At 31.5% G+C, this 26,201-nt stretch overlaps 3 protein-coding genes across 5 annotated transcripts; 2 read left to right on the top strand and 1 right to left on the bottom strand.

The window, feature by feature from the left end:
* Positions 1–1,062: 1,062 nt before the first annotated feature.
* Positions 1,063–8,016, top strand: LOC137806371 (probable inactive purple acid phosphatase 1). 2 transcript variants are annotated; one of them, XM_068606438.1, is made up of 13 exons: positions 1,063–1,666; positions 1,942–2,121; positions 2,263–2,354; positions 2,660–2,726; positions 2,863–2,985; positions 3,952–4,044; positions 4,274–4,403; positions 4,506–4,587; positions 5,006–5,138; positions 5,611–5,816; positions 5,911–6,036; positions 6,658–6,967; positions 7,222–8,016. In XM_068606438.1, exons 2-13 carry the CDS (start codon positions 1,951–1,953, stop codon positions 7,525–7,527), a joined length of 1,839 nt encoding a protein of 612 aa, XP_068462539.1. In that variant the 5' UTR covers positions 1,063–1,666; positions 1,942–1,950; the 3' UTR covers positions 7,528–8,016. The 2 variants fall into 2 exon arrangements, with proteins under 2 accessions (XP_068462539.1, XP_068462540.1); XM_068606439.1 differs by lacking the exon at positions 1,063–1,666 and having other exon boundaries at positions 1,680–2,121.
* Positions 7,072–12,231, bottom strand: LOC137806372 (magnesium transporter MRS2-5). Its single transcript, XM_068606440.1, has 7 exons — positions 11,918–12,231; positions 10,534–11,134; positions 10,150–10,220; positions 8,798–8,926; positions 8,370–8,705; positions 8,028–8,075; positions 7,072–7,921 (listed from the first exon to the last, which is right to left on the bottom strand). Exons 2-7 carry the CDS (start codon positions 10,958–10,960, stop codon positions 7,691–7,693), a joined length of 1,242 nt encoding a protein of 413 aa, XP_068462541.1. The 5' UTR covers positions 10,961–11,134; positions 11,918–12,231; the 3' UTR covers positions 7,072–7,690.
* Positions 12,232–17,895: 5,664 nt separating this feature from the next.
* LOC137806369 (uncharacterized) lies at positions 17,896–21,615 on the top strand. Of its 2 annotated transcripts, XM_068606434.1 has the most exons (4): positions 17,896–18,172; positions 19,501–20,439; positions 20,863–21,012; positions 21,285–21,615. In XM_068606434.1, the coding sequence occupies exons 2-4, from the start codon at positions 19,556–19,558 to the stop codon at positions 21,505–21,507; spliced, it is 1,257 nt and encodes a 418-aa protein (XP_068462535.1). In that variant the 5' UTR covers positions 17,896–18,172; positions 19,501–19,555; the 3' UTR covers positions 21,508–21,615. The 2 variants fall into 2 exon arrangements, with proteins under 2 accessions (XP_068462535.1, XP_068462534.1); XM_068606433.1 differs by lacking the exon at positions 17,896–18,172 and having other exon boundaries at positions 18,190–20,439.
* The last annotated feature ends 4,586 nt before the right edge of the window (positions 21,616–26,201 follow it).

Below are 26,201 nucleotides of genomic sequence, written 5' to 3'. Positions count from 1 at the left end.
ACTCCTTTTTATAAGAATGCTATTATATAGACTTTAATATAATCATTATTAGTGTGACAAAAGCTAAGTATTTTTTTTTTAAAAATTTAGCTAAAATATTAGTAGTAGAATTATTAACACACTTCAGTAAATAATTGATATAGAATATTTATGAAATAGGATATATGACTTTTAGTCGCAAATGATTTTTTTAATTTAATGTTATTAGATTGATATGATATTATTCGTACAAATTTGTACAAACTTGTCAAGGTGATTCGGATTTTAATTCCATATTTGTTAGATAAAGTTCATGATAAACTTTTTGGTAATTACTTCTAGATTTGAAAAAATAGGGTAAACTTAGTCCTATGTTAATATTAGTTTATGTACAAATTTAAAAAATAAAAAACTTATAAAAAAAACTTATACATAAAATAGTTTTAATTTTATAAAAAAATTAATTATTGTTTTTCTTCTTAAAATTTCTTATAGAAAAGTTTCTCCAAAAATTTACTTTAAATCCATGTTAAGTAGTGAATATCATGACATGTAAAGATAAAAAAAAAACAGCAGGAAGAATTTTAAATTTTATTTTTTTAAAAACATAAAATTATATAATTTTAGATAATCAAAATATTTCCATAAATTTCTATAATTTTGCATAAACTTTTTGTTCAAGCATATTTACTACAAAAACATTATAATGATTTTCTTCCAACATGATTCTTATACCAACTATTGTTAGGGAAAATTTAAATAAATAAACTTTCTTGTACACTAAAATTATATTATATATAAATTAGAATATTTTTAAAAAACCAATATAAAAAATACAAATAAGGTTATTCAAGTTATTTGTAGCTTATACAAAATATTTGTTTTTTTTTTCTATCTAAAGTTTTTACAAGTAGATTTATAGAAAGACTTATTATTTAACAAATAATTTTACTAAAATTATTCTCTCCTTAGAAAGATGAGTCAAAGAAATGAAAAGGAAAAAAAAATCTTAACTATTGTGATCCAAATACAGACAAATGATTTATTTTTAAACCAAAAAAAAGAGAAAAAGATGAAGACTTTAACTTCAACTTCATCAGAACAGAGCTTAGAAACAGAAAATTGAACCTATTGCTGGAAGAGATGACAATAGATGCACTCTCCTAACCAAGCCTCTGTGCATGGCAAGGCCAATCCTTTAGTGGAAGCTGTCACAATTTCTCACCTTTCCTTCAAATCTCTTACCTTTTCCATTGCTTCTTTCTACGCAATCAACCCAACTCAGCTAAAAGAAAGAACCTTTTTGTGTGTGTTTGATTGAGAAATGGCAAAAAGGAAAGAAGGAAGATCAACCATTTAAGGAGTTTAGTCTCCAATGATGAGATGAATGATAAATACAACTCTGATTAGGGACGAGTAAGCAATTTTCAGAAAAATAGCACACACACCTCACCCTTTCAACAAATTGCAGATCACAAATTTCAGCCATTTATTAAAAACATAATATATCTGACGGATAAAATATGTGGTCCACGTGTGCCTAGGTGTTAAAACATTGTTGTTTAGTGAAAGTGGCATCTTTGGTTCTGTTCCCAGGATTTCTCTCTCAAACCATTGTCCTGTGAAACATCTTTCCCTCAAAAGCCACCCTTTTGACTTTCAACAAACCAATTAAGATTTTTGACTGGCAAGTGAACTCTAATCTCATCTACTTGTTAAAAAAGTTGTAGTTGCCTTTCATATTCTATAATTTGCCACTATCTTTTTTGTTTTTCTACTTTATGACTTTGGGTTAGTTGGGGAAAGGATAAGCAGCATATAGTATATATTATAAGAGATACTTGATGGTGTATGACCAAGTTTTATGAAACTAGAGTTAGAATTTGCAACAAGAATATAGCCTATTTTTGTGACTACATATATAGGATGTGGTGTAATTAATCAGAGCTTGTGCTCAAACAGCTATCTGAAATGGGAGAATCCAAGTTTGTCTCCTTGACTTTTCTATTGGTTTGTTCCGTGCTCCAAAGGGTGTGGTCACATGGAGATCAGCCTCTTTCAAAAGTTTCTGTTCATAAGGCAACAGTGTCACTTCTTGATCTTGCTTACATCAAAGCCTCTCCTGCTATTCTTGGACAAGAAGTAAGTTTTCACACTGTAAATTCATCAGGAGTGTCACTTGTAAATTCTCTCGTTGGTAACAAACTTTTTTTAGTTTCCATATTATTGCTATAGTGCATATTGCCTCATTGCTGATGTATGTTTTACTGGATTCTTTTATAGGGGCAAACTGCTGAGTGGATAACCCTGGAGTACAGTTCTCCAATTCCATCAATTGATGATTGGATTGGAGTATTCTCTCCTGCAAACTTTAGGTAACATTCAAAATAGATTTCTATCTAAATCTTGCCCTGGAGACCTATAAAGGTTCTGGGTAATGATACCTTGACACATATAAAGGTTCTGGTTAATGATACCTTCACAACAGTTTCATCCACTTGACACCTAAAAAAATATTATAATGTAATATTATTCTAAAACAGGGTTGGTTATTACTATTAGAGTGTCAAATAAACTTTATTTGAAGGTTCTATTTGATTGTTTCGATCAAATTCTTGCCTTTTTCAACCAAACCCTGCTGCTGAGTTTTAATTGATTACTCCTGTTTTGTGCATTTCAGTGCTTCCACATGTCCAAAAGAAAATGGTAGAGTCTATCCACCACTATTGTGTTCTGCGCCCATTAAGGTACCAGTGACCAGTACTATGTTTTGTAATGACATTACCACAACTGTTTTTTCCCGTAGCTTTTCTTGAAGTTAGGGAAAGTTATGAAAGAAAAAGTAGCAGTGAAGGTCTAATGAATGTTTACCCCATTGTGCAGTATCAATATGCAAATTACTCAAGCCCCCTATACAAAGAACATGGAAAAGGGTTTCTGAAGCTTCGGCTGATCAATCAGAGATCAGATTTCTCATTTGCACTATTTTCTGGTGGCTTGTCAAATGTATGTCATCATTAGTTTGAACTTGTTTGATCAAGTGGATGTTAATATTCTATGATTTTTATTCTTCTACAAATCAAGTTGCATTGACAAATCATTTCGAAGTAGATTTGGTCCATGAGAATATTGCCATATTTTGTTTTTATTTTGAACAGTGAATACAATTAAACAAATTCCTTTACATGCTGCTTCGAAAGATGAGTATCAATTATCATATTTATTTGTTTCTCTCAGTATGCATTTTTTGTTCATTTCTGCTCTGCTTTTGTAGCGGTCATATTTTCCTTTAGATACTGTGGAAGTCTTAGCATTACCTCTTTTCAGATTTTTCTATTCACATTCTATCTATGCATACATCAATTGTTAAGATTAGCTCCTCTTATGCTTTCATTTCACACCTGATATGCATTCTATATAAGCTAGTGGAATATGTGAACAGAATGTAGGAAAGATGCCATTCCATTGTTCAAGAAATGAACAGAACGGTAAGGAGACTATTAAACAGCAAGTTGGTTCCATCCCCAAATAGGAGAGAAAGCACAGGTATTGGATGGAACAGATTTCATTCTATTCCACCCTATTTTAGCTATACAAACAATGGCAACCAATATATTCCATGTCATACCTTTCAACTAATCAAAAGTAGTTTTAAGACATATTCATAGAACACCAACCAAATACACACGCACACAAAGACAGTTCATGCTCACAGTTTGACTGACATTTACGCAAAAAAACCAGCTCCCTCACCTCATTTTCCTCATTTGCATACTGGTATTATGGATGACACACATTTCTTGTGGACTTGTGTATGTTTACATGATAATCCTAATTAGTAATTTCAATTACAGTGTCCAATTCCACATATTTAGTAACAATTTTGAAGTCCTCCTAAACTCCTAATTTGCTCATCAATTGTGAAATATCTAAATGCAATTTTTCTCATTAGTTTGAATTACCTCATGACAGCCAAAGCTTGTGGCAGTGTCAAATAAAATAACTTTTGCTAATCCTAATGCTCCAGTTTACCCTCGCCTGGCACAAGGAAAGTCATGGAATGAGGTTAGTTCATTTTCTCCAGTTCTAGATTGCATAAAACTTACACAGTTAAAATTTCCCTATGTAAGGAAATGTTTATGTGAACTTTTGAAGAAAAAAAGCATACAGCAAGCTGCAACTATCTCTTTTTGTTTTTTTCTTTAAATTCTATTTTTGTTACATTTGCTACTTTTCTTCAAATGGTTCTTTCATTGTATCAGATTAAAATAATATCGTTTTGGACTTAAATCAGATGAGTGTAACTTGGACAAGTGGATACGGGATCAATGATGCTGAACCTCTTGTTCAATGGGGTCCAAAAGGAGGGGATCATATGCATTCACCTGCTGAGACACTGACTTTAACTAGCGAAAGCATGTGCGGTAAGGGAAGTCATCTACCTGTAAAATTTATACAGTCATCATTCAGATTGATGGATTAGATTTCTCATTTCTTGCACACTAACATTATCTTTTTATGAACAGGTGCACCAGCAAGAACAGTGGGATGGCGTGACCCTGGATACATACACACAAGTCATCTAAAAGAACTGTGGCCCAATAGAATGTATGTTATTTCTAGCTTAGGCCTGGTCACTTTTCAATTTTATGTTTCCCTTGGAAAGGTGTACAGCATATCCACAAATCTGATATTCAGATTTTGTTTTACTTTATAGTACATTTACCTTTCCCTTAATTTTGTGAGAACTTCACCACTCTGAAGCCATCAATTTTTATTTGATACTGTTATCTACTATGGTTGAACACCACCTAGTAGATTCTTGTTATCTTGTTGCATTGTCACTATATGCTATAGATTTCAGGTAGATTTAGACCTATTAGCCAATGAAAAATAACAACTGTCCTTTTGTTATCGAGCTCTTAACTAGGTAAAACCTATACTGTTGCACCATATTTTCTACTTAAATTATGTTTGTTATAGTGAAGTCACGATAATTTAACTGTGCATGCTGATGTTTGAGCAGATATGAGTACAAGATAGGACACAAATTAAACAATGCTACGCTTATCTGGAGCAGAAACTATCAGTTCAAAGCACCTCCTTTTCCTGGACAGAAGTCCTTACAGCGTGTAGTCATATTTGGAGATATGGGGAAGGTTTGAACTATAATGAAAAAGTATGCATGCATATATTCGATGGATAGCATTTGTCATGTTTCTCAGTGACGACGCTAATAATTTGATATCTAAAATTGTGATATATGCTGATACTAGTATATTATATCAATTCTATCTTTCTTGGCCATTCAAAATTCTAGTCTATGGTCTCAAACCAAAGAATACACTATGGAATGCATGAATGCTTATGATAAGACTTGTTTCCTTACTCATTCTTCTAGAGCCAGCCATAGTTTCACGTGTTCTGCATATTAAGTGTATAATTGTTTAGGTGTAAGATATATTGTTAACAATAAAATAGTTGCAAATTGCAATTGTGGCTGCATCAACCATATTTCTCTACAATTTCCCTCAATATCAACAATCTTAATGAGACTAAACACGACTATAATTTAAAACCTTGTGCCTATGAGATCAATTCTGAGTATTTGATCCATTGTTAACCATGCAGCACGAAGTTGATGGTTCCAACGAATACAACAATTTCCAGCATGGCTCAATTAACACTACTATGCAGCTTATTCAGGACCTGAAAAACATTGATCTTGTTTTCCATATTGGAGATATATGTTATGCAAATGGTTACCTTTCTCAATGGGATCAATTTACAGAACAGGTGGAGCCAATTGCGTCAGCTGTTCCTTACATGATTGCAAGGTATTTATACAGCTTACCAAAAAGTTAGCCTTGGATGTGTTTTATTTTATTTATTTTTAATAATGATACTCTTGTGGTGTCTTTGCCCTTACAGTGGGAACCATGAGCGAGACTGGCCTGGAACAGGATCCTTTTATGAGAACAAGGATTCTGGAGGGGAATGTGGTGTGTTGGCACAGACTATGTTCTACACCCCTGCTGCAAACAGGGCTAAGGTTTGGTATGATAATATGACCCCCCTATTTGAGATGATAATCACTATAATAAATTTTGTAAATTGTATGATTTTTCCCGTGTAGAAAGTTTATCTTCTGTTGGGTTTAATGATTTTTCATGATTTGGGTATGAACAAAATAATTACAATGTCATTGAATGAAGAGTAAATAATCAAATTAATTCTGGAAAGATATATAGCATTGAGGCTTTCAACTTTTGTTAATGATGCTACTTTTTTTTAACTACTATAGCAGAGCAAACAGAACCACCACCTTGTACATATTATCATCAGTTCCTAGAATATGCAGTTAATTAGTCTGAGTTGTTCTGCATCAAGATCAAAATTAACGGTTCACTCATACTCAGTTTTAGATTGGAAGTATCAAAAGGTTATGAGGTAGGTTCAATATGTAAAGCTTAGTGATACGGAACTATCATTTATTTTAGTTATGGCAAAAAAACAGTTTTTAAAAATTGAAAGGTTGAAGTAATGAGCCATTGTCATAATTTTATAATAAAGTTCACTAATGGTTGCTTTTGGTTTAAAAGCTTTAGGTAATAGAGAATATTCAACATAATTCATCAGGTATTTGGAACATGATACAATTCTACACACTTTCACTAGGTATTCAGTTGACTATGGCATGTTCCGCTTCTGTATTGCTGACACTGAACATGACTGGAGGGAAGGGACAGAACAATACAAGTTCATTGAGCATTGTCTAGCTTCAGTTGACAGACAAAAACAGCCGTGGCTAATTTTCCTTGCACATAGGGTACTTGGATACTCCTCTTGTATCTGTTATGCAGAAGAGGGATCATTTGCTGAACCAATGGGGAGAGAGAGCCTTCAAAAGCTATGGCAGAAATACAAGGTGGACATTGCCATATATGGCCACGTGCACAATTACCAGAGGACATGCCCCATATACCAGGTTTCTTCAACCTTGTGCTTTATTCCATTCATTTTTTTTTATATAAAGCTAATACGTGCAGTAACAACACAACATTCATAATTAAACGTTAAGAAAAAAAAATGTCAAGTTCCCTGATCCCTACTGTGCTCTTATTGACAAAAATGAAATAAACACCATTTTACATGCCACAAATAGCATAATTTAAACCTGAAAATTGGAACGAGAATGCGTGTTTTCTCTAATAGCAAGTACCTTTTTACATTTTGCAACAGAATATCTGCACTAATGAAGAGAAACACCACTATAAGGGAACCTTAAAGGGGACAATACATATTGTTGCTGGTGGTGGTGGAGCAAGCCTCTCAACATTTACTTCCCTCAAAACCAAATGGAGCATCTTTAAGGACTATGACTATGGGTTTGTAAAATTAACTGCTTTTGATCATTCAAATTTGTTGTTTGAGTACAAGAAGAGCCGAGATGGGAAGGTTTATGACTCCTTCAATATATCACGTGATTATAGAGACATATTGGCCTGCACCATGGATAGTTGCCCAAGTATAACAATGGCATCTTGATTGATGAAATGGTGAAAGATTCAATGTATCCAGCCATATTGAAGCAGTGAGTTATGAGTAAATTCTATTTCACATGCAGATAGATGTTATATTCGGCTGCAAGCTGTCACCTTCACCAATATGGCTTTGGTAGAACGCACACTCAATTTATTGCTGTTGAAGTTTAAGCTGCAAGCACTTTCTTGTACCTAAAATAAAATAGGAAAGCGAAATACAATGCTATACAAACAATACCAGTAATTACCAAAACCAAATTGAATCCAGATGGATAGTCAAAAACAGTGGTTTCAAAGTTCATTCCAAATACACCTGCTACAGCAGCAAATACTGCAGCTACCAATGTAGCAGCCGTAAGAAGCAGCTCAAACTGTATTAGCTGGTTTTGAATATTTCCCTGTAATAAATAGAGTGAAAAGTAATGTTGCCTGTGAACACAGTTTAGAGCATCAAAGAAATAAAAGAGTTCAGCACAATATTGCAAATTGTTAATCTCAGCATACCAATTTTATGTTGATAAAATCTTCTGTGTCGTCAATGTATTCTTTGAGCTGCAGTACCAGCAGAAAAGAAAATATACTTAGTATTTGCATGAAGCACCATGCCTAAATAATGAAATCATATGCTATTTAGTTAACATAAAATGTCAGTGTGGCTGCTACTCATTACAAAAAAAATCATAATGCAACAGCTGATTGGGTGAAGGCATGCCTGAGGTAATTTAATGTTAATATAAGTACCATAGTTATATTACCAAAGACTATGATATCCAATACCCTATGTTATAAGCAACATGGGTAGATTCTAATGCTACACTGCAGCTGAGTAGGTCAAACTTCTCATACCGACAATAGTGTGTTAAGAGTATTATCAATGACAATAAAATATGCTTCAAGCAACATTTCCAGTGGCTCAATCCTTTCCGCATTATCAGCTGAGCTCATTGAGCTACCATGTTTACTAGAATTTCCAATGCTGCTGAAAGCCCTTTGCAACATCTGGACTCCACTAAATGTTCGCTCTGGTGAAGCAGGAGCTGACTTTGAAATCACTCTACCAGATGCATTAGTTTGAAAATAATCATTAACAGTGTAAGTATCAGATCTTCTCTTTTTCTCAGTTAGACACATCTCAGCCATGTCACCATCATCATCCATAAGATGTTCTATTTCATCACGAACCTGGGAATTAACAATAATTTACTAGTTGCAGGAGATAGAAAGATAGAAAATTGAGAATAATAATCAAGGATAATAATTCTACATTGATCAACCTTCTGAACTCGTTGAGTCAAAGCAAGCAGGTGACCTTTAAATCTCCGAACACGTTCCAGATTTAGAGTACTGATAGATGTGGCTAGTTCATCTAGCACAGGATATATTTCCATTTCCAGTTCGTTTACCTGTCAAATCGAAATCCTTCTTAATATACAGGATTCAAGATGACAATTTAATTGCATAAGGCTGGAAGCTTATACAACATCTTTTTCTATGCATTCAGCTATGCATATAATGTGACATAAACACAATGGTCAGAATTCCAAACTGAAAAAACCATTTACAAAATACAAGCTATACGACTATACCTAGTCTTGAGCCCTTTAAATTTACACTAAAATGACCTAGGTCCTAATATAAAATTAAGATATGAGAGCAGTAATAAACGTTCACTCATACGTATTTCTTGGGGGACATTGTGAAACTTCATATGTTAATTTTAAATCTTGCATTGGTTTTTGAGTCAGATTACGTTTTCAAATATTACCATTATTCGAAGTGTCACATTATGGTTTTGAGCCATTAGTCTGTTAGATATATTTTCAATTTAATGCGTACTAATGTTTTGGTATTCAACATTTTATCTTCCTTTTTATTTCTTATTTAATGATTAATGGGAATTATTCCACATAATCACTCTATAAATAACCTCTTTTAAGACAGATTTTGCATACACCAGAAATTCTCTTCTCCTCTCTTTTCCTCTCTTCTTTCATTGGATTCTTGTGTTTTCCTAGTTATGCTGCCTTAGTTCTTCTGAGAAGTGTTTTCCTTCACTGAGACATGTACTAGTCACTACCATGGATTTCTGAGTCTATTCTATTTATGCCTATTAGTTTCTACAGGTTTTTAGATGATTTGGATATAGACCTAAGGGTTAGTATTTGTTTTTTTATTATGGGTTTCATACTATACAAATAGATCCCTTGGCTGTAATAAGAGATTTAGTTTCCTTAAATAGAAGTTTTCTTATATTCCTAAGATATTAGCTAGAAGACCACCACCTTTTTGTTTGTATTTCAGATCTCTTTGCACATTCTTTTGTCTCCCTATATTGCTTCCTAGGGCTTTAACCAGCCTGAATCTTGATTGCAGTGAATGGTGGAAAATATTGTGGGCAGTCAATAAAGTGTAATCACGGTCAAGTTATATGTGGATTATTTGAATTTGCAGGGAAAACTTAGAGTGGATGATGAAAATAATTCCAACATGATAAATCCTGAAGTAATTTAACCATAATACTGGCAAGCTTATAAACTCATCGCTACCATTTCAATGTAAAATAGAAAAATTTAGAAAATATAAGATCATATACACAAAGAAAGTAGACCTTTAGGTCAATTTATACCTGAGCATCTAAAGATGTGCATGTCAATTCTAGAGCCAACTCCAGTGCCCTAAATTCAAAAGGTAGATCATCTGTCCAAAATCACAGACAAAGTAAGAAATTCTATGCAGTAATTACTCCATCAAAGCTTAAAAAAACTCTTAATAGCTCGGAAATATAGCAGATCTAAGTATTACGAAGACAAGACTTCACAGCTAAAAAAACTGAATGTCTATCCTTATCATTCTTCATCCATTCCCTAACAGTGTCCAAACAGAAAAGACCATTAGGTAAGTTCAAATCGTCATAATAAACCTAGATAAATATAAGACATTTTTTGGACATGAGTCTTCCTTGCACCTAAATGTATATGTTACATCAATATGAGCTGCAATCCTTCCTTACCAGCTTTTTCATTCTCAAGGCGATTGCATAATTCTGACCTGTACTGACCAACACTACCATCCAATGAATTCATCAGGATGACCTCATCAGCAGTGATTATACATCGGATTTGCTCAAGGTTGACTACAATAGCCTTCTCCCGTCCTAATATTGCAGAAGGATAAATAAACATAGGATCCAATAGCCGGAGATCTCTAGAAGGCAAAGAACAATGTCTCATTATAGTTGCCTTGTCAAGTCTCACAGTCTGAAAATTCCCATCCCGACCAATTTTAATCCAAGAGCGACTTCCATGACCTCTCTTCTTCAGGCCTGATATACCAGTTCCACGATTTATTTGCGCATTGGAATAAGATCTCTCACCGACATCATGAGACAAAGAAATAGGTAGACTGGAAGAATAGTAATGATCTTGTGTTTCATCCATAGCAATTGCATTATAATTTTCTCACTTGCAATACTGATACAGAACTGAGGTAGTCTCCATCAGTATTCACTATTCAGCATTCATTTCCACCACAACCTTGATATACAGGTGATAACCGGTATCAAGAACCACACCTGAGGTGATCCATACGCTGTGCCTTTCACAAAATACAATCTGAAATTGGAAGATGAGATAGAACCAATGTGCTAGTTAGTTGAACAAGCACCCAGAAGAAAAGTACTGGACAATGGAAAAAATAAGAAGTACAGAAAGAGGTCATAATCAGGTACTCCATTTAAAGGAGAGTTGAATGCAACCAATAAGAAGACTAACAAAGTGACGCATGAACAAATAAGAAAACTAACAAATAGGAAAAAGAATGTTACACTTTAACAACATATCACGCTTTAATTGAAGGAGCAAGCAAGTAGTTTCAATTCAATAGAATAATAAAAACTTAACCTAAATCACCGATGAATAAAAAAAGGAAGCAATCAATTAAACAAAAACAAAACTGAAGGGGTAAAAACCCAATGCTGTGATAAATTGATAATTACCATGATTCAATGCATAGTATATCTTCAAATTCAAAAAATTGCTTTACCAGTAAACTCAGCCAGATACTAGTAGCTGAGTTTCATCCACTTTCCTTGAAACTTGTCAACACTAACGTTGTGCCAAAATAACTATTCACACTAGAGAGTCCTTCAATTCATTCAACACAACTCAAACAAAATGAAACATTTAAGTTCTCCATCATCTGAACTAAATCTCACACTCAGAATCCTAACTTCACCCATCTCCCCACTCCTTAACCTTCTACTGACAGCACCCACCAATCCCAACTCTCATACAAGATTTCATCTTTTGCATAAATACCACCACCCCATTAAAGATTTCTATCAAATTAGATTCAAACAGTGGAGTAAATCGAAACCCCATAAAAGAATAAGTTACCTGAAGGTCAACAATATGCAGAAAACTTCGAAAGTTGGAAGATGGGTTGCAGTAAGATTGCGAACAGGTTTCTATTCTCAGAGAACAGAGACGAAGAAGATTACGAACACTGCATTACCAGAAATTATGAACCAAAGCCCTTTTCATGTGAATTGCTTGAAGTATTTGATTATGAACTCTTTGGGTTGCGATTTAACTTTTTTATTTGTTTTGAAAAAAGAGCAGAACAGCTTGACAGCTTTATATATAAGTTGTACGTGTGAATCTGTGATCCTGTTCCCAAAGGGTTGCTCTTGTGGTGTCTGAAGATTCCTAAAGTTGTTTGTTTTGTCTCATAAAATATAAATACTGAATTTTTTATAACTCTTAATTAATAAAATGGGTAAAATTTAAAAATAGTAAATAAAGTGAAAATATGTTTTAAAATGATTCGATTTTCAATTTTAAAAGTTATATCATATCATCTTCATATTTATCTATCTCAATATTTTTTTTTAAATTACCTATTTAAATAATTAAGAGATAAAATTTCACCAGGTTAATAAAGAATTCCAGCAATTCTTAGTATATACTAAGGTTATGAATTATTTTTCTTTTCTATCTCCTTTTTATAGCCTAAAAGTTAATTAAAAGATGGAAACTAATAATAGTTGAGAAATTATAATTTTTTACAACTATGATATTGTTAATTACCAGTTTATGTATAACTAGTCTTTAAACAACAATGTACACACAAAAAACCCAAGATAAAATCTGAAGTCGATAAATTGATTAATTAAAGTATAAGTGTTTAATAAAATTAACTATTTAATTTAATGATGAAGGGAAATATTAACTATACATATATAATTTATTAAAGGCAAATAACATTAACTCTTATAAATTTTATTTTTCAAAATGAATACCCTAAACTTTTATTTCATTTTAATTGATCCTCAAATTTTATTTACTTTGTACGTAGACACTTTAAACAGTCATTTTTTTTCTAATTAATCCTCAATCTTTAATGCTTAAATAGACACTTAAAATTTAATTTTATTCTACTTAATTTTCTATAAATATTTTTTCTAAGATGTTTGAATTAAATCATTTATATTAAATGTTAACAATTTCTTAATATTTTTTTTATAATTCAATTTTCTATATTAAAATATAATAAAAATAAGATTTAAAAATAAACAGAATAACTAAAAATAATTAATTGAATGATTTTTTCTGCACTTTTTTTACCCCAAAAGTTTATTAGATGAGGTGTCGCCTTTTGAGAATACATTAACATGTATTCAGGAAAGAGAAACAATATTTTGGGGTAGATTTATACAATGTTTTTCTCAGGCAATGCAAGATTTCTGTCGTATATGATTCATACAAATTAACATAATTATTTAGTATAAAATAATATAATAATCATTAAATTTTATAATAATAAGATGTATATAAGTATATTTTTCTACTATCTATCAAATAAAAATATCATTAATGTAATCATCCAAAAAAAAATCATACTTTTATTTCAAATATATTAACAATAAGATACATAAAAATTATAGTTTTCTTAAATAAATTTTAAACTTTTGTTATAATGATGGATAAAAGCTTGTAATACATAAGAAAATAAATTTTTACTACATCCATCTTTTTAAGAGTTACAAAAAGAAAATGGGACAAATTTATAATGAGGTTTTCTGACATGGCAATTGGAGGGTTTGGGAGAGTGTTAAAGATAACAAAATTGGGAACGAGATTGTTTAGGAGATTATGGTTTGTTTAATTGTAATCAGTGATTTGAGTTTACGGTGATTTGGGTATTTTGGATTATTGATTGTGTTGTAGTGTTGGTGTTGGTGTTCACGCGTTTGTGGGGCAATTTAGTGATTTCTAAGCTTAGGTGATCTTTGTTTTCACCGTGTATGTTCAACAATTGGTTGATTTGGGGGTTTAAGGTGGGTTTGAAATGTTATTTATTTGATTTGGTTATTTTATATATTGTATGTTGTGTAGTTGATTACTTTAAGGAAACTTTTACAATAATTTAGGGTTTATGGTCCCCCCATATGCAAAATTTGTATGTGTGTGGTCCAACATTTGCTTTTTAGTTTATTAAATGAAGGATTGGTTTATAATTTGTTTGGTATTTCTGTCCATATATATATTTTACAGGGATACCTTTTATAAATTCGGTATCATGTATGAATGTTTTTTTGACCTTGTGGTCCACCATGATCTTGTAACTATGATAGATGGAGTTACTTTCAAATAGTAGGCAATGTGAAAGAGATAAGGTTTTTAATAGTATAATAGATTTGGTATTCACGTGGAGGTTGTTTTGTGTTGGAAGATAGAATGCATGTTTTAGTTAATGATGGTGGTGCAATAGATATGTTGAAAGTTGCAACTAGATATGATGAAATTCATTTATTTTTAGTAAACAATGTATCAGAGTTCCTTCTTTATCTATTGATAATGTTCTTTATGTCCCTAAGTCTCCATTTAGCTTATTATCCATTAGTCGTCTCACTTTTTCCCTTGATTGTGTTATTTCTTTTACCAAATATTATGTTTCCTTATAGGATCAGAGTTCGAGACGGAGGATTGACACCAGATGTGAGTCTCATAGACTTTATCAACTACAAATCTCTACACATGTTGGCACAATTATGGATTCTCCATCTTTCATTCATGCTCGGTTGGGTCATCCTAGTCTTGTCAAGATGCAACAACTTGTTCTAAGTTTGTCTAATGTATCAAGTTTATCGTGTGAGTCATGCCAGTTAGGGAAAGACATCCATAATTATTTTCCTAGTAGTGTCTCACAATGTGTTTCCTCTCTTTTTGCCTTAGTTCACTCTAACATTTAGGGACCAAGTTGTATTAAGTATAAATTAGAATTTCAAAATATTTTTATATTTTTACTGATGATTATTCAAGATGTACTTGAGTGTTTTTAATGAAAAATCGTTCTAAGTTGTTTTCGATATTTCAAATCTTTTACAATGAAATTAAATTAATTTGGATTTTTCATTCGAATTTTGCGCAGTGATAATAGGCGTGAGTATCTTTCTCATTCTTTTAATTTATTTATTTTTGGTTTTTCATGGTATTCTTCATCAAACTTCATGTGCTTATACGCCTCAACAAAAATGGGGTAGCTGAGCACAAGAATAAACATCTTATTGAAACAACTCATACTATTTTAATTCATGATGGTGTTCCTCAACGTTTTTGGGGTGATGTTGTTCTTAGTGCATGTTATCTCATTAATCGCATGTCATCTTCTGTTTTAGAGAACAACATTCCTCATTCTATTTTGTTTCCACATGACTCTTTCCACTCCTTACCTCCCAAAGTTTTTGGGTCCACATGCTTTGTTCATAATTTTAGTGCTGGTCTTGATAAATTATCTCCTAGGTCACACAAATGTGTCTTTTTGGGGTTCACTAGATCACAAAAAGGATATAAATGTTTCTCACATTCTCTTAACTGTTATTTTATTTCAACCAATGTTAGTGAGTCTTCCCTTTACTTTAAGTTTTGTCCTTCTCCTTATGTGTCTTCGTCTAATCAAGTTAATATTCCTCTTATTGTGCCCAATGCTTCTAAAGATTCATCACCGACACCAACTCTTCAGGTGTATAGTCGTCGTCAGACGTCCCATCATCCATCAGATGACTCTCTTCTAGTGCCAACACCTCCACCCCCTCTGGCTCCGACAGTTGAACCTGAACTTCCTATTGTCATCCGTAAAGGTATATGTTCTATTTCTAATCTCTCTCCACATTATACCTCTTTGAGTTATCAATAAACTATCTCAAGCTTTTTATACTTGCTTTTCGTCTATTTCTTCATTCCAAAATTTGTAGGTGATGCCTTAGCCTATCCTGGTTGGCGTCAGGTCATGCTTGCTGAAATGGATGCACTTTAGAATAATGGAACTTAGGAACTTATTCCTTTATGTTCTAGGAAATTTGTTGTTGGTTGCAAGTGGATTTTTTCTATCAAAGTTGGTCTTGATAGTACTATTGGTCGTCTCAAAATTCGTCTTGTGGCTAAGGGTTATACCCAAATTTGTTGTCTACACTATGTTGATACTTTTTTTTTAGTGGCAAATATGGTTTTTGTTCACTTATTCATAGTCCTGGTTGCTCTTCGACGATGACCCTTTTATCAACTAGATGTTAAAAATGTCTTTCTTAATGGAGATTTGCAAGAAGAAATTTATATGGAGCAACCTCCCAGTTTTGTTGTTCAGGGGAAGTCTTCTAGATTGGTATGTCGTCTTTGCAAATCCTTATATGCCCTCAAGCAGTCTCTTAGGGCTTGGTTTGGAAAATTTAACAATATTGTTCAACAATTTGGTATGAATTGCAATGAAGCAGATCATTTAGTATTTTATCGTCACTCGAGTCTTAGGTGTATCTATCTTGTATTATATGTTGATGACATTGTTCTTAGAGGCAATCATCATCATGACATCTCACAAGTAAAATATGTAGCACATATACGGATACGGACACTGACACGACACGGATACGAACACAGAGATACGTATAATCTCTAAAATGTAGGATACGAGGACACAGATCTATATATTATATAATTTTGAATTATATAAATTGAAAATAAATATTTATGTGCAAAAGTATGTTTAAGATTCTTTTGGAAGCAGAAAGATATTTTTCATGACTGGTTCAAAAGAATTTGTTCTTATTTTTATAATCATAATAAAAATTTATACAATAAATTTGAGTTTTTAGAAAGTTATTGTATTTATACCTTTTTGAATTATATAAATTGAAAATAAATATTTATATGCAAAAGTATGTTTAAGATTCTTTTGGGAGCAGAAAGATATTTTTCATGACTGATTCAAAAGAATTTGTTCTTATTTTTATAATTATAATAAAAATTTATACAATAAATTTGAGTTTTTAGAAAGTTATTGTATTTATACCTTTTAAAATTGTGTTAGAACCGTGCTAGAATTTTCAAAAATCCAACAAATATTTTTTTGAATTGAACACTTCACCGATAAAGATCATACGAGTGTCGTACGAATGTCAACACGGATACGTGTGTTCGACACGGATACACCATTTAAAAAGAAATGTATGAACCTCATAAATAACACCTTACTTCCAGATCAAAGATCTTTACCTAATTTTGGTTTTGTCACTTACCTACCATACCTAATTTTGGTTCTGTGACTTAGCTATCATAGTCTAGCTTTGATTTTGTTTCCAAGTTGTTTAGAGTCTTGTTAAGATAATTTACAGATTTCTCATTCCATTATAAATAGACCTAAAATTTTTGCAAATTTTCTAAACATCTAAAATTATGAAAATCATGAGCATCTTCGTTTGTTCTTCCTTATTTGAGTTCTTGATTTACTTTAGATCATTATCAAGTTTCTAAAACAATTTTCCTCCTTATACTAGTGTTGGTGGATATAAATCTTCCTTTTCCATTTCTTTCTGTTAAATTAATTGCTCATGCGAATACAATTGCTTTTTGATATTTGGAATTTCAACTAGAGATTTTTTTTTTAGTTACTTCCTTATTTGAATTTGAGAACAAGAAAATAAAAGAAGAAGAAAAATTGTAGTAAAAAGCAAAAGAAAAGAATGCAACTCAACCAAAACTTTGCTCTTTTATACAAACTTGTTTATACATACATCGGTATACATAAATTTTGGGTACACTTTGTTGTCCCTAAATATTAAATTTAATGAACTAAGGAATTAAAATAATAATTTTACAAATTTAAAAGAGTAAAATAAAATTCATCAAAAAGGTAGAAATCATATTTTTCCTAAATTTCATCATGGATTAAAAATTAATTAAATAATTTTTTATGTTATCTCTCTCGTTTTCCATATATATATATCAACCATAAAACTAAAATAAATTAAAATTAATTACAATATTGAATAAAAGAATAACACTGGAAGTTACCTGACATATACTGTGCCAAACACAATTGGTTGGAGATTTGGCGCGAAACAAATGAATAGTTGTTCACAGAATGGAATCCAAAACTCAGTTCCTATATTCTCGCAACAACCCTCTTATCGTCTGATTCTTCTGCAAACCCTAATTTCTCATTTCGATTCGCTTTCTAATCAATTGTTCATCCCTCTCTTCGCCACCACCTTTCAAATTCAACAACTTCTTTGTTGCTTGCTGCAATCGTCAACGTCAAATAAACGACGAAGGTTTCAGACACAAAGTTGTTTTCTCAGTCGTCTGATTTTTCAGGTGCATTTTAATTTCTTATCTAGGGTTTTAACAGTTTTTAAATTTTTATGTAAATTCTAGATTTTTTGTGTGTGTTTCTTTATGCATTTTGTTTTTCGATTACTCTGTGTTTGTTTTTTGTTGTTTTTACCACCGAATGAATCAATGTGGATGTAGAAATGGAGAGGGAGCTAGAATTTTGGAAAGGGGTATCTGAGTTTGAACACGTTTTTTATTTTGGAGATGAGTAACGTGAGAAATGAAGCAAGACATTGGATGATAACAGTTTTATTGAATTTAGTGTTATTGAGTTGTTGAAACGTATATTGGAATTGGACGCTGGAATAATGAGATTAAGGATTCAAGGTTTTAATTGTGGTTTTGTTGCAATCCTTGATATTGCTTAAAGTTGCAGGTAATACAACCGATGAAGTTGTGTTGCAGCCTTTGGGACCCAAAAACCTTGAAATCACCGTTGTGATCCTTTCTTAGGACATGGGTTTATGTCTAACTTAATCTCACCTAATCAATTTGTAAGGTGAGATTTGTATCCAATTATATATTATGATTTGATCATACTAACACAACTCCTCACGTCAAGGAATTGACATCTCAAGCATATATTTATGGGTGGCCTAAGAGAGGTCCAATAGCAGGTGACACACTAGTTCCAATAAACTTATAGAATAAGCTTTGAATGACTTTTGATACTATCTTAATCAGTGAGTTTATCTAACTCAGTTTCACCAAATAAACTTATAAGATGGGATTTGCATTTCACTTATAGATTATGATTTGACATATCACTAGTTGATATATGATTTTCAATATTATTTTTAAAACCCCGTTTGGGTTTTGAAGCTTTGGAACTTACATTAAGTTTTAGATGTTCAAGGTGTCTTGTTAATGTGATTATTAATCATTAATCTTAGGGTGGATCTGCATGGAAAAATGTCTCATATATTGTTTGCTGATATGCTTTGAAGTCATTAAAATTTAGCACTAGTCTGCACAAATATATTATTATCAAGCAAGGTCTTTTGGCTTTTCTATAATTATTAGGCCACATGTAAAATTCCAAAATTTCAATGTTTTACGTGACATAATTCATTATTTATTAGCATGTGGTATTTATTAATTCTGAAACACCATTTACTCTTTGTCACCTTTCTATAATATCTTCGTTTTTTTTTTCGGAAAATACGAGCTTTTGAGCTTATTCATGCAGTACACATGGAAATGTACTTCAAGTTTACATGTCAATATCCTGACACTGAAATGTGGAGAAATAGTATAACGTAGGTCAAGTGTACTCAAGTAAAATTTATAATGGATTTGGGGCATTGCAGACCAAGTTCTGAGGATTCGAAATCTTGTGAAGGAAGAGAAGTAGAAAGTGTTCAAATGGATGGAGAGAAATTTGATCATAGCAAGCAAGATAAGCAAGAAAAAGTATTTTCAGAAACTATCGATGACAGTCTGAGAAGTAAAGATTCAAGCCGTGAGAGTGGAAGCAGTAGTGATTCAGAAAAGCAAATATATCTCATCAGTGAAGTTGAAAGTGATAACACTAAAGACTCTGACACACATACTGATGGCACTAAAAGCATATCTTCATCAGCTAGAAAGAGAAGTTCTTGCTCTTCATCGGAATCATCCTCAGAAGATTTCATTGCAGTGGAGGAAGCATTTAAGTACACCAAATCTGCGAAAGATAATGTTCCTAGCTGTGAGAGCTCTGACAAGTCTGAAGTTGAAAACAACTTTCTAGTTCCAACATCAACATATGAAGTTAACAATTTGAACCACATCCAAATGGATATGTCACCAACTGCTAGTCCTTCCGTCCAAGTGATGGATCGATCTGGAAGCTATGATGCATCTATTTTTCCATCTTCAATTTTTGAACCAAATACTAATCCTTCAGAATGGAGTATTGCTTCTAACGAATCACTATTCAGTATTCAAATACAACCAAGTTTCTCCAGAGAAAAAGCGCTTAAGTATGGTGACTTATGCTTATCAAAAGAATTGACCAAATCTGTTGAGCTAAATAAACAAGCCCCATCAGTTATTCTAGAAGAGATAGATACTACCAAAAAGAATGTTGATGTAGAGGAACTGCAAGCACCAACATCATATGGATCTTTCAAGTTTGAAGGAGAAAGAGACACTGAAGACAATAACGAAACAAAGACTTCACATGGAACTAAAAGTGTGAAATCATCCAAGTCCAATGTGTCTATTCTTTCTCATAGTGACAATGGAATTTTACCTGTTCCTCCATTGTGAGTTCATTTTCGTCTTTAATTCTTTAACCATATAGATTTTCTATGGATAGTACCTTTTTAATTAAAAAAAAAAACAAGAATGTTAAAGCATCACTATTCTGATTACAATACTGACTTGCTTAGCATCTCAACGAGCATTAATCATCTACATCATTCTCAGACTATATTAAAAAAAAGAAAAAGAAAATACAAAATGGGAGACCAAACCAAACCTGCTAACAAAAAAAACTATCGACCAAGAAAGCAAACATGCATGTCCATTTGGAAATTCTTATATTTGTACTCATCCTTTACAACTAATTTATAGACAAGAATATATTCACTATTAGCATGGTAAATTACAAGGACATTCATCTATAGATATTCAAACTTCAGAGCTAAATCCAATTATTGAGGAATATCTCCTTATGTGCATTGCAGAAAGAAGCGATCACGGAAAGGCTACTCTTATAGTTGTAGCTGGGTGTTCTGCAATTTGTGTTCGAGCTGCAAGTGTTTGAGTTGTTGCTCACCATTCTTCTGCTGTGGGCTTTGTAATCGTACAGAGTATCATCATCACACCTCTCAAATGTATGTTTCCTCCTCTTCACCGATGTCACATTTATTATTTACACGTCAAGTTAAACAACTTAAAGTTGTTCTTTGGTTCTTACTACATGTCTCCTTTTACATTCTAATTACCTTGTTTTTATCCATATTTCTTCTGATCGCATTCAGTATTATCTGTTTTGATGTTTGCACATGCTTTGAGGCATTATAATTGAAATTCTCTAAAAGTTCTTTTAGTTTCATCTCTAACAGTACAAGCATATTGATTTGAATCTGTTTTGGAATTATTGCAGTTTGACAGAAGAAGCAGAAAGAAATGGTTCTACGAAGATGGATGTTTCACAACAAGAATCGGGTAAACATGAATCAGATAAACAAGAATCAGGAATGACTAGGGACACTAATGTCATCCAAACTAAAGAAGAATCTGAAGTGCCTTCCAACTCAAAAGACAATAATTCCACTTGGTTCCATTCTTTATCTTGTCCATGGAACCCTTCTTCCAATTGTTGCTGATGAGGGGTCTTTTACAGAATTCAGATGCCCCGTTTGTTTATAGTTTACCACCATCTTTAGGTACATAGGGTTGATCACATGGCAATGAACACGTATCTTAGAGCTTTATATGAGCCAATCTTCTCTTCAAAGTGCTTTATATCATCGAAAATTTAATGGTTTTGACACTTACTGAGAAATTATTTCTCTCTCTTACTCTCCCTTGGTGTCCTAGAAATCATTCAATTATTGGACTAAAAGCCAATTATACCAAAACTCTTAACAGTGTTTGGGTATAATAGGAGCTCACATAAAGCAAAATTACCATGAACCTGCAATCTGACTATGCTCTAAAAATTGAACAACTTAAAGTTTCTGGTACTGGTTTGCTAGATAATTGCTAGGTTTATCTGAGAAATCCTTCTATAATTGTGGAGGACTTAATTCGAAGACAGATCAAGAGATTGTTTTGATTTATTTCAATGAAATCCTACAATTTGGATCATAGAGACATCAATTGTCATTAGTATAAAATTTAACACACTGACAAATTTAACTAATCTGACCATGAAATTAATATATTAAAAATTTCCAAATTATGTTAATATTGAGGAATAACGAATGTAGTTGGTGAAAATAAAATATCATGGTGCGTGTCGTGTATGAACTATTTTGTAAAATATTCATCTCCATAGCGTTTTTTTCTTCCCTCAGATGTTAGTATTCAAATCTTAAATTTGAAGTGAGACTTCACCATATAAATATTAAACTAAGTTAGATCGATATCCTCTGATTTTTTTTTCTGAATTTTATATGGCATTCTAGTCATATAAATAAATAATAGTTATATGTGATGTTTTCAATTTGAGATATGAAAGTGAGATTAAGGTAAATAGACTGAAAATTGAAGAGAAAGTTTATTAAAGTTTGTAAAGGATGCGAGAGAAAGTTATATTATTTATTATTTTAATTATCTTATTATTATTATTTTATAATTTTATTATTAATATTTTTGTTTTATTCTATATTATTATTATTTATTTTAATAATAACAATTATTTATAAAATATTATATAATTAATTCTTTTATTTTACTATAATATAAATATAAATATTAAAGTTAAAAATAATAACTGAATGTGAGATATTGAAGTAACAATTTTGATTTGAACAAAATCAACACAACTTACAAAAATTTACAAAATTTTTCACCTTATAAATTGAATTTTTAATCTATTAAGAAAATAATAATTGTCAAATTATACGTCATTATTATATGTAATTATTGTACTGTACGCAATTAGATGTAATTAATTTAATGATGATAGGATCTTATGATTAGTGAATCCTACCCTAATTAAGTTATAATTTGTAGAGATAAAATCTTCGTACACTTTTATATATATATATATATATATATATATATTTATTGTACATGGAGGCATACAAGACCTAAGACATCTTTATTTTTCTTACCCTCTTCTCGTATCATTTTCTTATAGAATTATAAATTCTCAGAGTCTCGAGCGATATATTATTGGTTAGTTGTTATATATAAATTTCTTTAAAATTATTATTATTACTATATTATAAATATTTACATTAAAAAAAAAAATAATGTTGTGTTTGTTTTCAAATGAACACTCTTTACCGAAATTGATTTCGAAGAAAAAGTTTGTTTATTTTGGTGTTAAATGGAAGCATGAAAAAAAGGAAAAAAAAGTGATGAACATGATTTAGGATGTGAAGTGAAATGAAGAAGAAAGCCACATGTTTATTCGTATCAGAAAGATAATTAGTACATTAAATAATTTAAGGTTTATATTTATTTAGAATTTTAAATAATTTAGGAAATTTATTTATTTTAACTTTTTATTTAAATAAAAAATTAAATAATTTAAATTTCTATTTATTTAGAATTTTGAATAATTTAGAAATTTTATTTATTTCAAAATTTTATTTAAATAGGATCTTAAATGATTTTCGATTTGTATTTACTTATGATTTTAACAATTTAACAATTTTATTTATTTTATATTTTTATGTAAATATAATATTAAATAATTTAAAATTTATATTTCTTTAAAATTTTGAATAATTTAGTAATTTTATTTATTTCATATGTTTATTTAAATATGATATTAAATAATTTAGTATTTCTATTTATAATTTACTAGAAGAACTACACACAACTATACATAAAGAAGTAGTATGTTAAAAATTGATATAGTAAAATTGATGTTTTGTTGTATAAGATGGTTTCATGGAGCATGTGTTTTTTTTTTTTTTTTTTTTGGGTCATATAGTGATAGTGACTCATTCATTGAGTAAATTGTGTCGGATCAAAAGCTTCTGATAGTAGACTTTCATCTACAAGTAAGGAAGCGTGTGTTGAAGTCTTGTGATGCAATCCTAGTTTGCATGGTTTTATGTCTTTTGTTTTATATTTTTTGGGTGTGAAATTTGGTGGGATTTGGTGGCTAAAATGAGTGGAAGAAATCGTGAAGTATTGATGTGTAGAGAATGGTAATGAAGCTCAAGAGAGGTTAGGTCAACTCGTAAGAGGTTCCATGCTAAAACATTTAGAAATAAGACTAGCAAGGAGTGAGCTAAGAGACTAGTTAAGGTTGAAATTTGGCAGCAATGCAATAGTCTATTCAAAGTTAATTTACAAGGGGTATATCACTTGTATTTATAGTGTTACGGGCCGCCAAGGTGCAAGCTTTAACTCTAAAAAATATCCACTCATAGAAGGACAAGTTACTCTCTCTAATTGGATCATATCCTCTCAAATTAGAGACTGACAAGTATCCTCCTCTAATTGGAGAGAATCCTCTCATTCCCATGAAGAAAAATGGTCTTTTGGTATTGGTAGGAATCCTATTCATTGAGGGGATGACATATGGACCTTCCTTGTCATTTCATGCTTTCTATTTGCACTCTACTAATTTTTTTGTGCACCCTAGATGGTATATAGTTGCATTGGAGCCCAATTGTAACTCTAGCTAGACTCTTTCTTTTTCTATTTACACACCCTACTCTAATTGGTTCAATACATGGCCCATGAAAATTGTTCCAAAACATGGCCCAAAATAAAGCCTATATTACTCTATACAATGTTTATAAAACTAGAGAAAAAATGGAAGAGCAGACCATAATTAATTCTCCCCGAGATTAAAGTCTTCTTAGCTCATTTTTCTGCTTCCAATCTTCTTAGCCAAATATTTTGAGTCTGGATGAGTTTTCATAATTCCCTCACTCTTGAGAAGGATTTGTCCTAAATGATGTTCAATGACAGCAGCATCTGATTATTTGTTATTTTCCTTCAGGGTCAAATATACACCCACAATAAACATCAAACAAACATGAAATAAGTTTCTTTAAAAGAAAATTAAAGAAAAAGAAAATAGAACAAAAATAAGATCCTTTATTTTTATACAAGTTTTGAAAAATAGGGTCCTTTTCAAAAATATTTTTGTTCACTTTATGTTGTTCTTTTCCTAAACTAGGCAACAACATCAAAGTGTTGTTTTTGAGATTTTTATGAAGAAGAATTAGCATTATCTAATTGAAAAAAAAAATTCAAAGTATTGAAATCCCTCTTTAATGATTTTTTCTTGGTTATGTTTGCAGGGGTGTCATAAGAGATTTTTCTTCCTTTTTGGTTCCTCTTCTTCTTCTTTTTCAATCAAATCTTCATTTATCTTTTTTGTGGAGGAACAATTTATATCTATATCTGGTTCAATTCCAGACACTGATTTTTCTTTAAGCACTTCCTCACAAGGTTTGTTAATAGAAGGTAAAATGTTATCAATATCTGATTAAGCTCCAGACAAAAACTTTTCTATTTTTCTTTCTCTTTCTTCCTCGTGACCTTTCATATCTGAATTTGGAGGGGTAACCCTCCCTCTTAAACTCTCTCCTGGAATAGGATGTGTTAGGATAATCTTCCTTAAAATCATACATACTCTCGAGTTGTTCTTCTATCCTAACACAGAAATGAACCAAAACATTCAAATCATCAAAAGGTAAAAATTTAACCCTATCCCAGATTTCTACGTTTAGACGACTTAGGAATCTATCAATGGTTTGTCTAGACTCTTCCCTTATTCTTGTCATCAACATAAGTAACTTCATTTTCTATCTGTATTCTTCTATAGTTTTATCTATTTGTTGAAGTCTGTGGAGCTAATACAAAACCTCCTCTTAGAGTGCTCATCAAAGTCAATATTTCTTCTACGCCTAAGTTCTTCTTCTTCCTGTCCCTTGCCCTTATTTTGGTTGAGAACCATTTGGGTCAACAAGTCCTTTGTATCTTTTTAAATTTCATTTCTAAAGTCATCAAATTTTCTATTTGTCTTCTCTATTTGTTTTTCTAAATTTTCCTTGAAAAATTGAAGTTCTACTTTCCACCCATAAAAAATTGAAGTTCTACTACCACGGATACTAGATGAATGATGATGATCACTCATTTTTTAATTAAAAGAAAAAGGTTTTCACAAAGAATTTGATTCAAAAATTGAATGATAAAGATTTTCACAAATAGGTTTTGAATTATTTTTTTTGGGGAAGCTTCAAATAAGATCCACAAGTCAATATTTCTCTAAGTTCATTCTCAGGAAAGAGAGGTGAGTCACTAGGACCACTTAAGTACCAAATTTTTCCTTAGCCAGAGCTTACCTTAGATAGTCTTAACCAATTTGCCTCAAAGAGAC

Source organism: Phaseolus vulgaris, chromosome 3 (genome assembly GCF_000499845.2).
Source record: "Phaseolus vulgaris cultivar G19833 chromosome 3, P. vulgaris v2.0, whole genome shotgun sequence".
In the NCBI taxonomy this organism is placed as follows: domain Eukaryota; kingdom Viridiplantae; phylum Streptophyta; class Magnoliopsida; order Fabales; family Fabaceae; genus Phaseolus; species Phaseolus vulgaris.
Note: the sequence above shows the minus strand (reverse complement) of the source record. Positions and strands in the feature narration are given on the sequence as shown.

Excerpts from the sequence above, each read along its gene's own strand:
- LOC137806371 (XM_068606438.1), top strand. The coding sequence starts at position 1,951 with ATGGGAGAATCCAAGTTTGTCTCCTTGACTTTTCTATTGGTTTGTTCC. Across the intron at positions 2,727-2,862 it reads TGTGTTCTGCGCCCATTAAG|TATCAATATGCAAATTACTC; the intron begins GTACCAGTGACC and ends CCCATTGTGCAG. Across the intron at positions 6,968-7,221 it reads GGACATGCCCCATATACCAG|AATATCTGCACTAATGAAGA; the intron begins GTTTCTTCAACC and ends ATTTTGCAACAG.
- LOC137806372 (XM_068606440.1), bottom strand. The coding sequence starts at position 10,960 with ATGGATGAAACACAAGATCATTACTATTCTTCCAGTCTACCTATTTCT. Across the intron at positions 8,076-8,369 it reads CTCTTAACACACTATTGTCG|CTCAAAGAATACATTGACGA; the intron begins GTATGAGAAGTT and ends CTGGTACTGCAG. Across the intron at positions 7,922-8,027 it reads ATTTTATCAACATAAAATTG|GGAAATATTCAAAACCAGCT; the intron begins GTATGCTGAGAT and ends TATTTATTACAG.
- LOC137806369 (XM_068606433.1), top strand. The coding sequence starts at position 19,481 with ATGGATTTGGGGCATTGCAGACCAAGTTCTGAGGATTCGAAATCTTGT. Across the intron at positions 20,440-20,862 it reads ATTTTACCTGTTCCTCCATT|AAAGAAGCGATCACGGAAAG; the intron begins GTGAGTTCATTT and ends TGTGCATTGCAG. Across the intron at positions 21,013-21,284 it reads CATCATCACACCTCTCAAAT|TTTGACAGAAGAAGCAGAAA; the intron begins GTATGTTTCCTC and ends GAATTATTGCAG.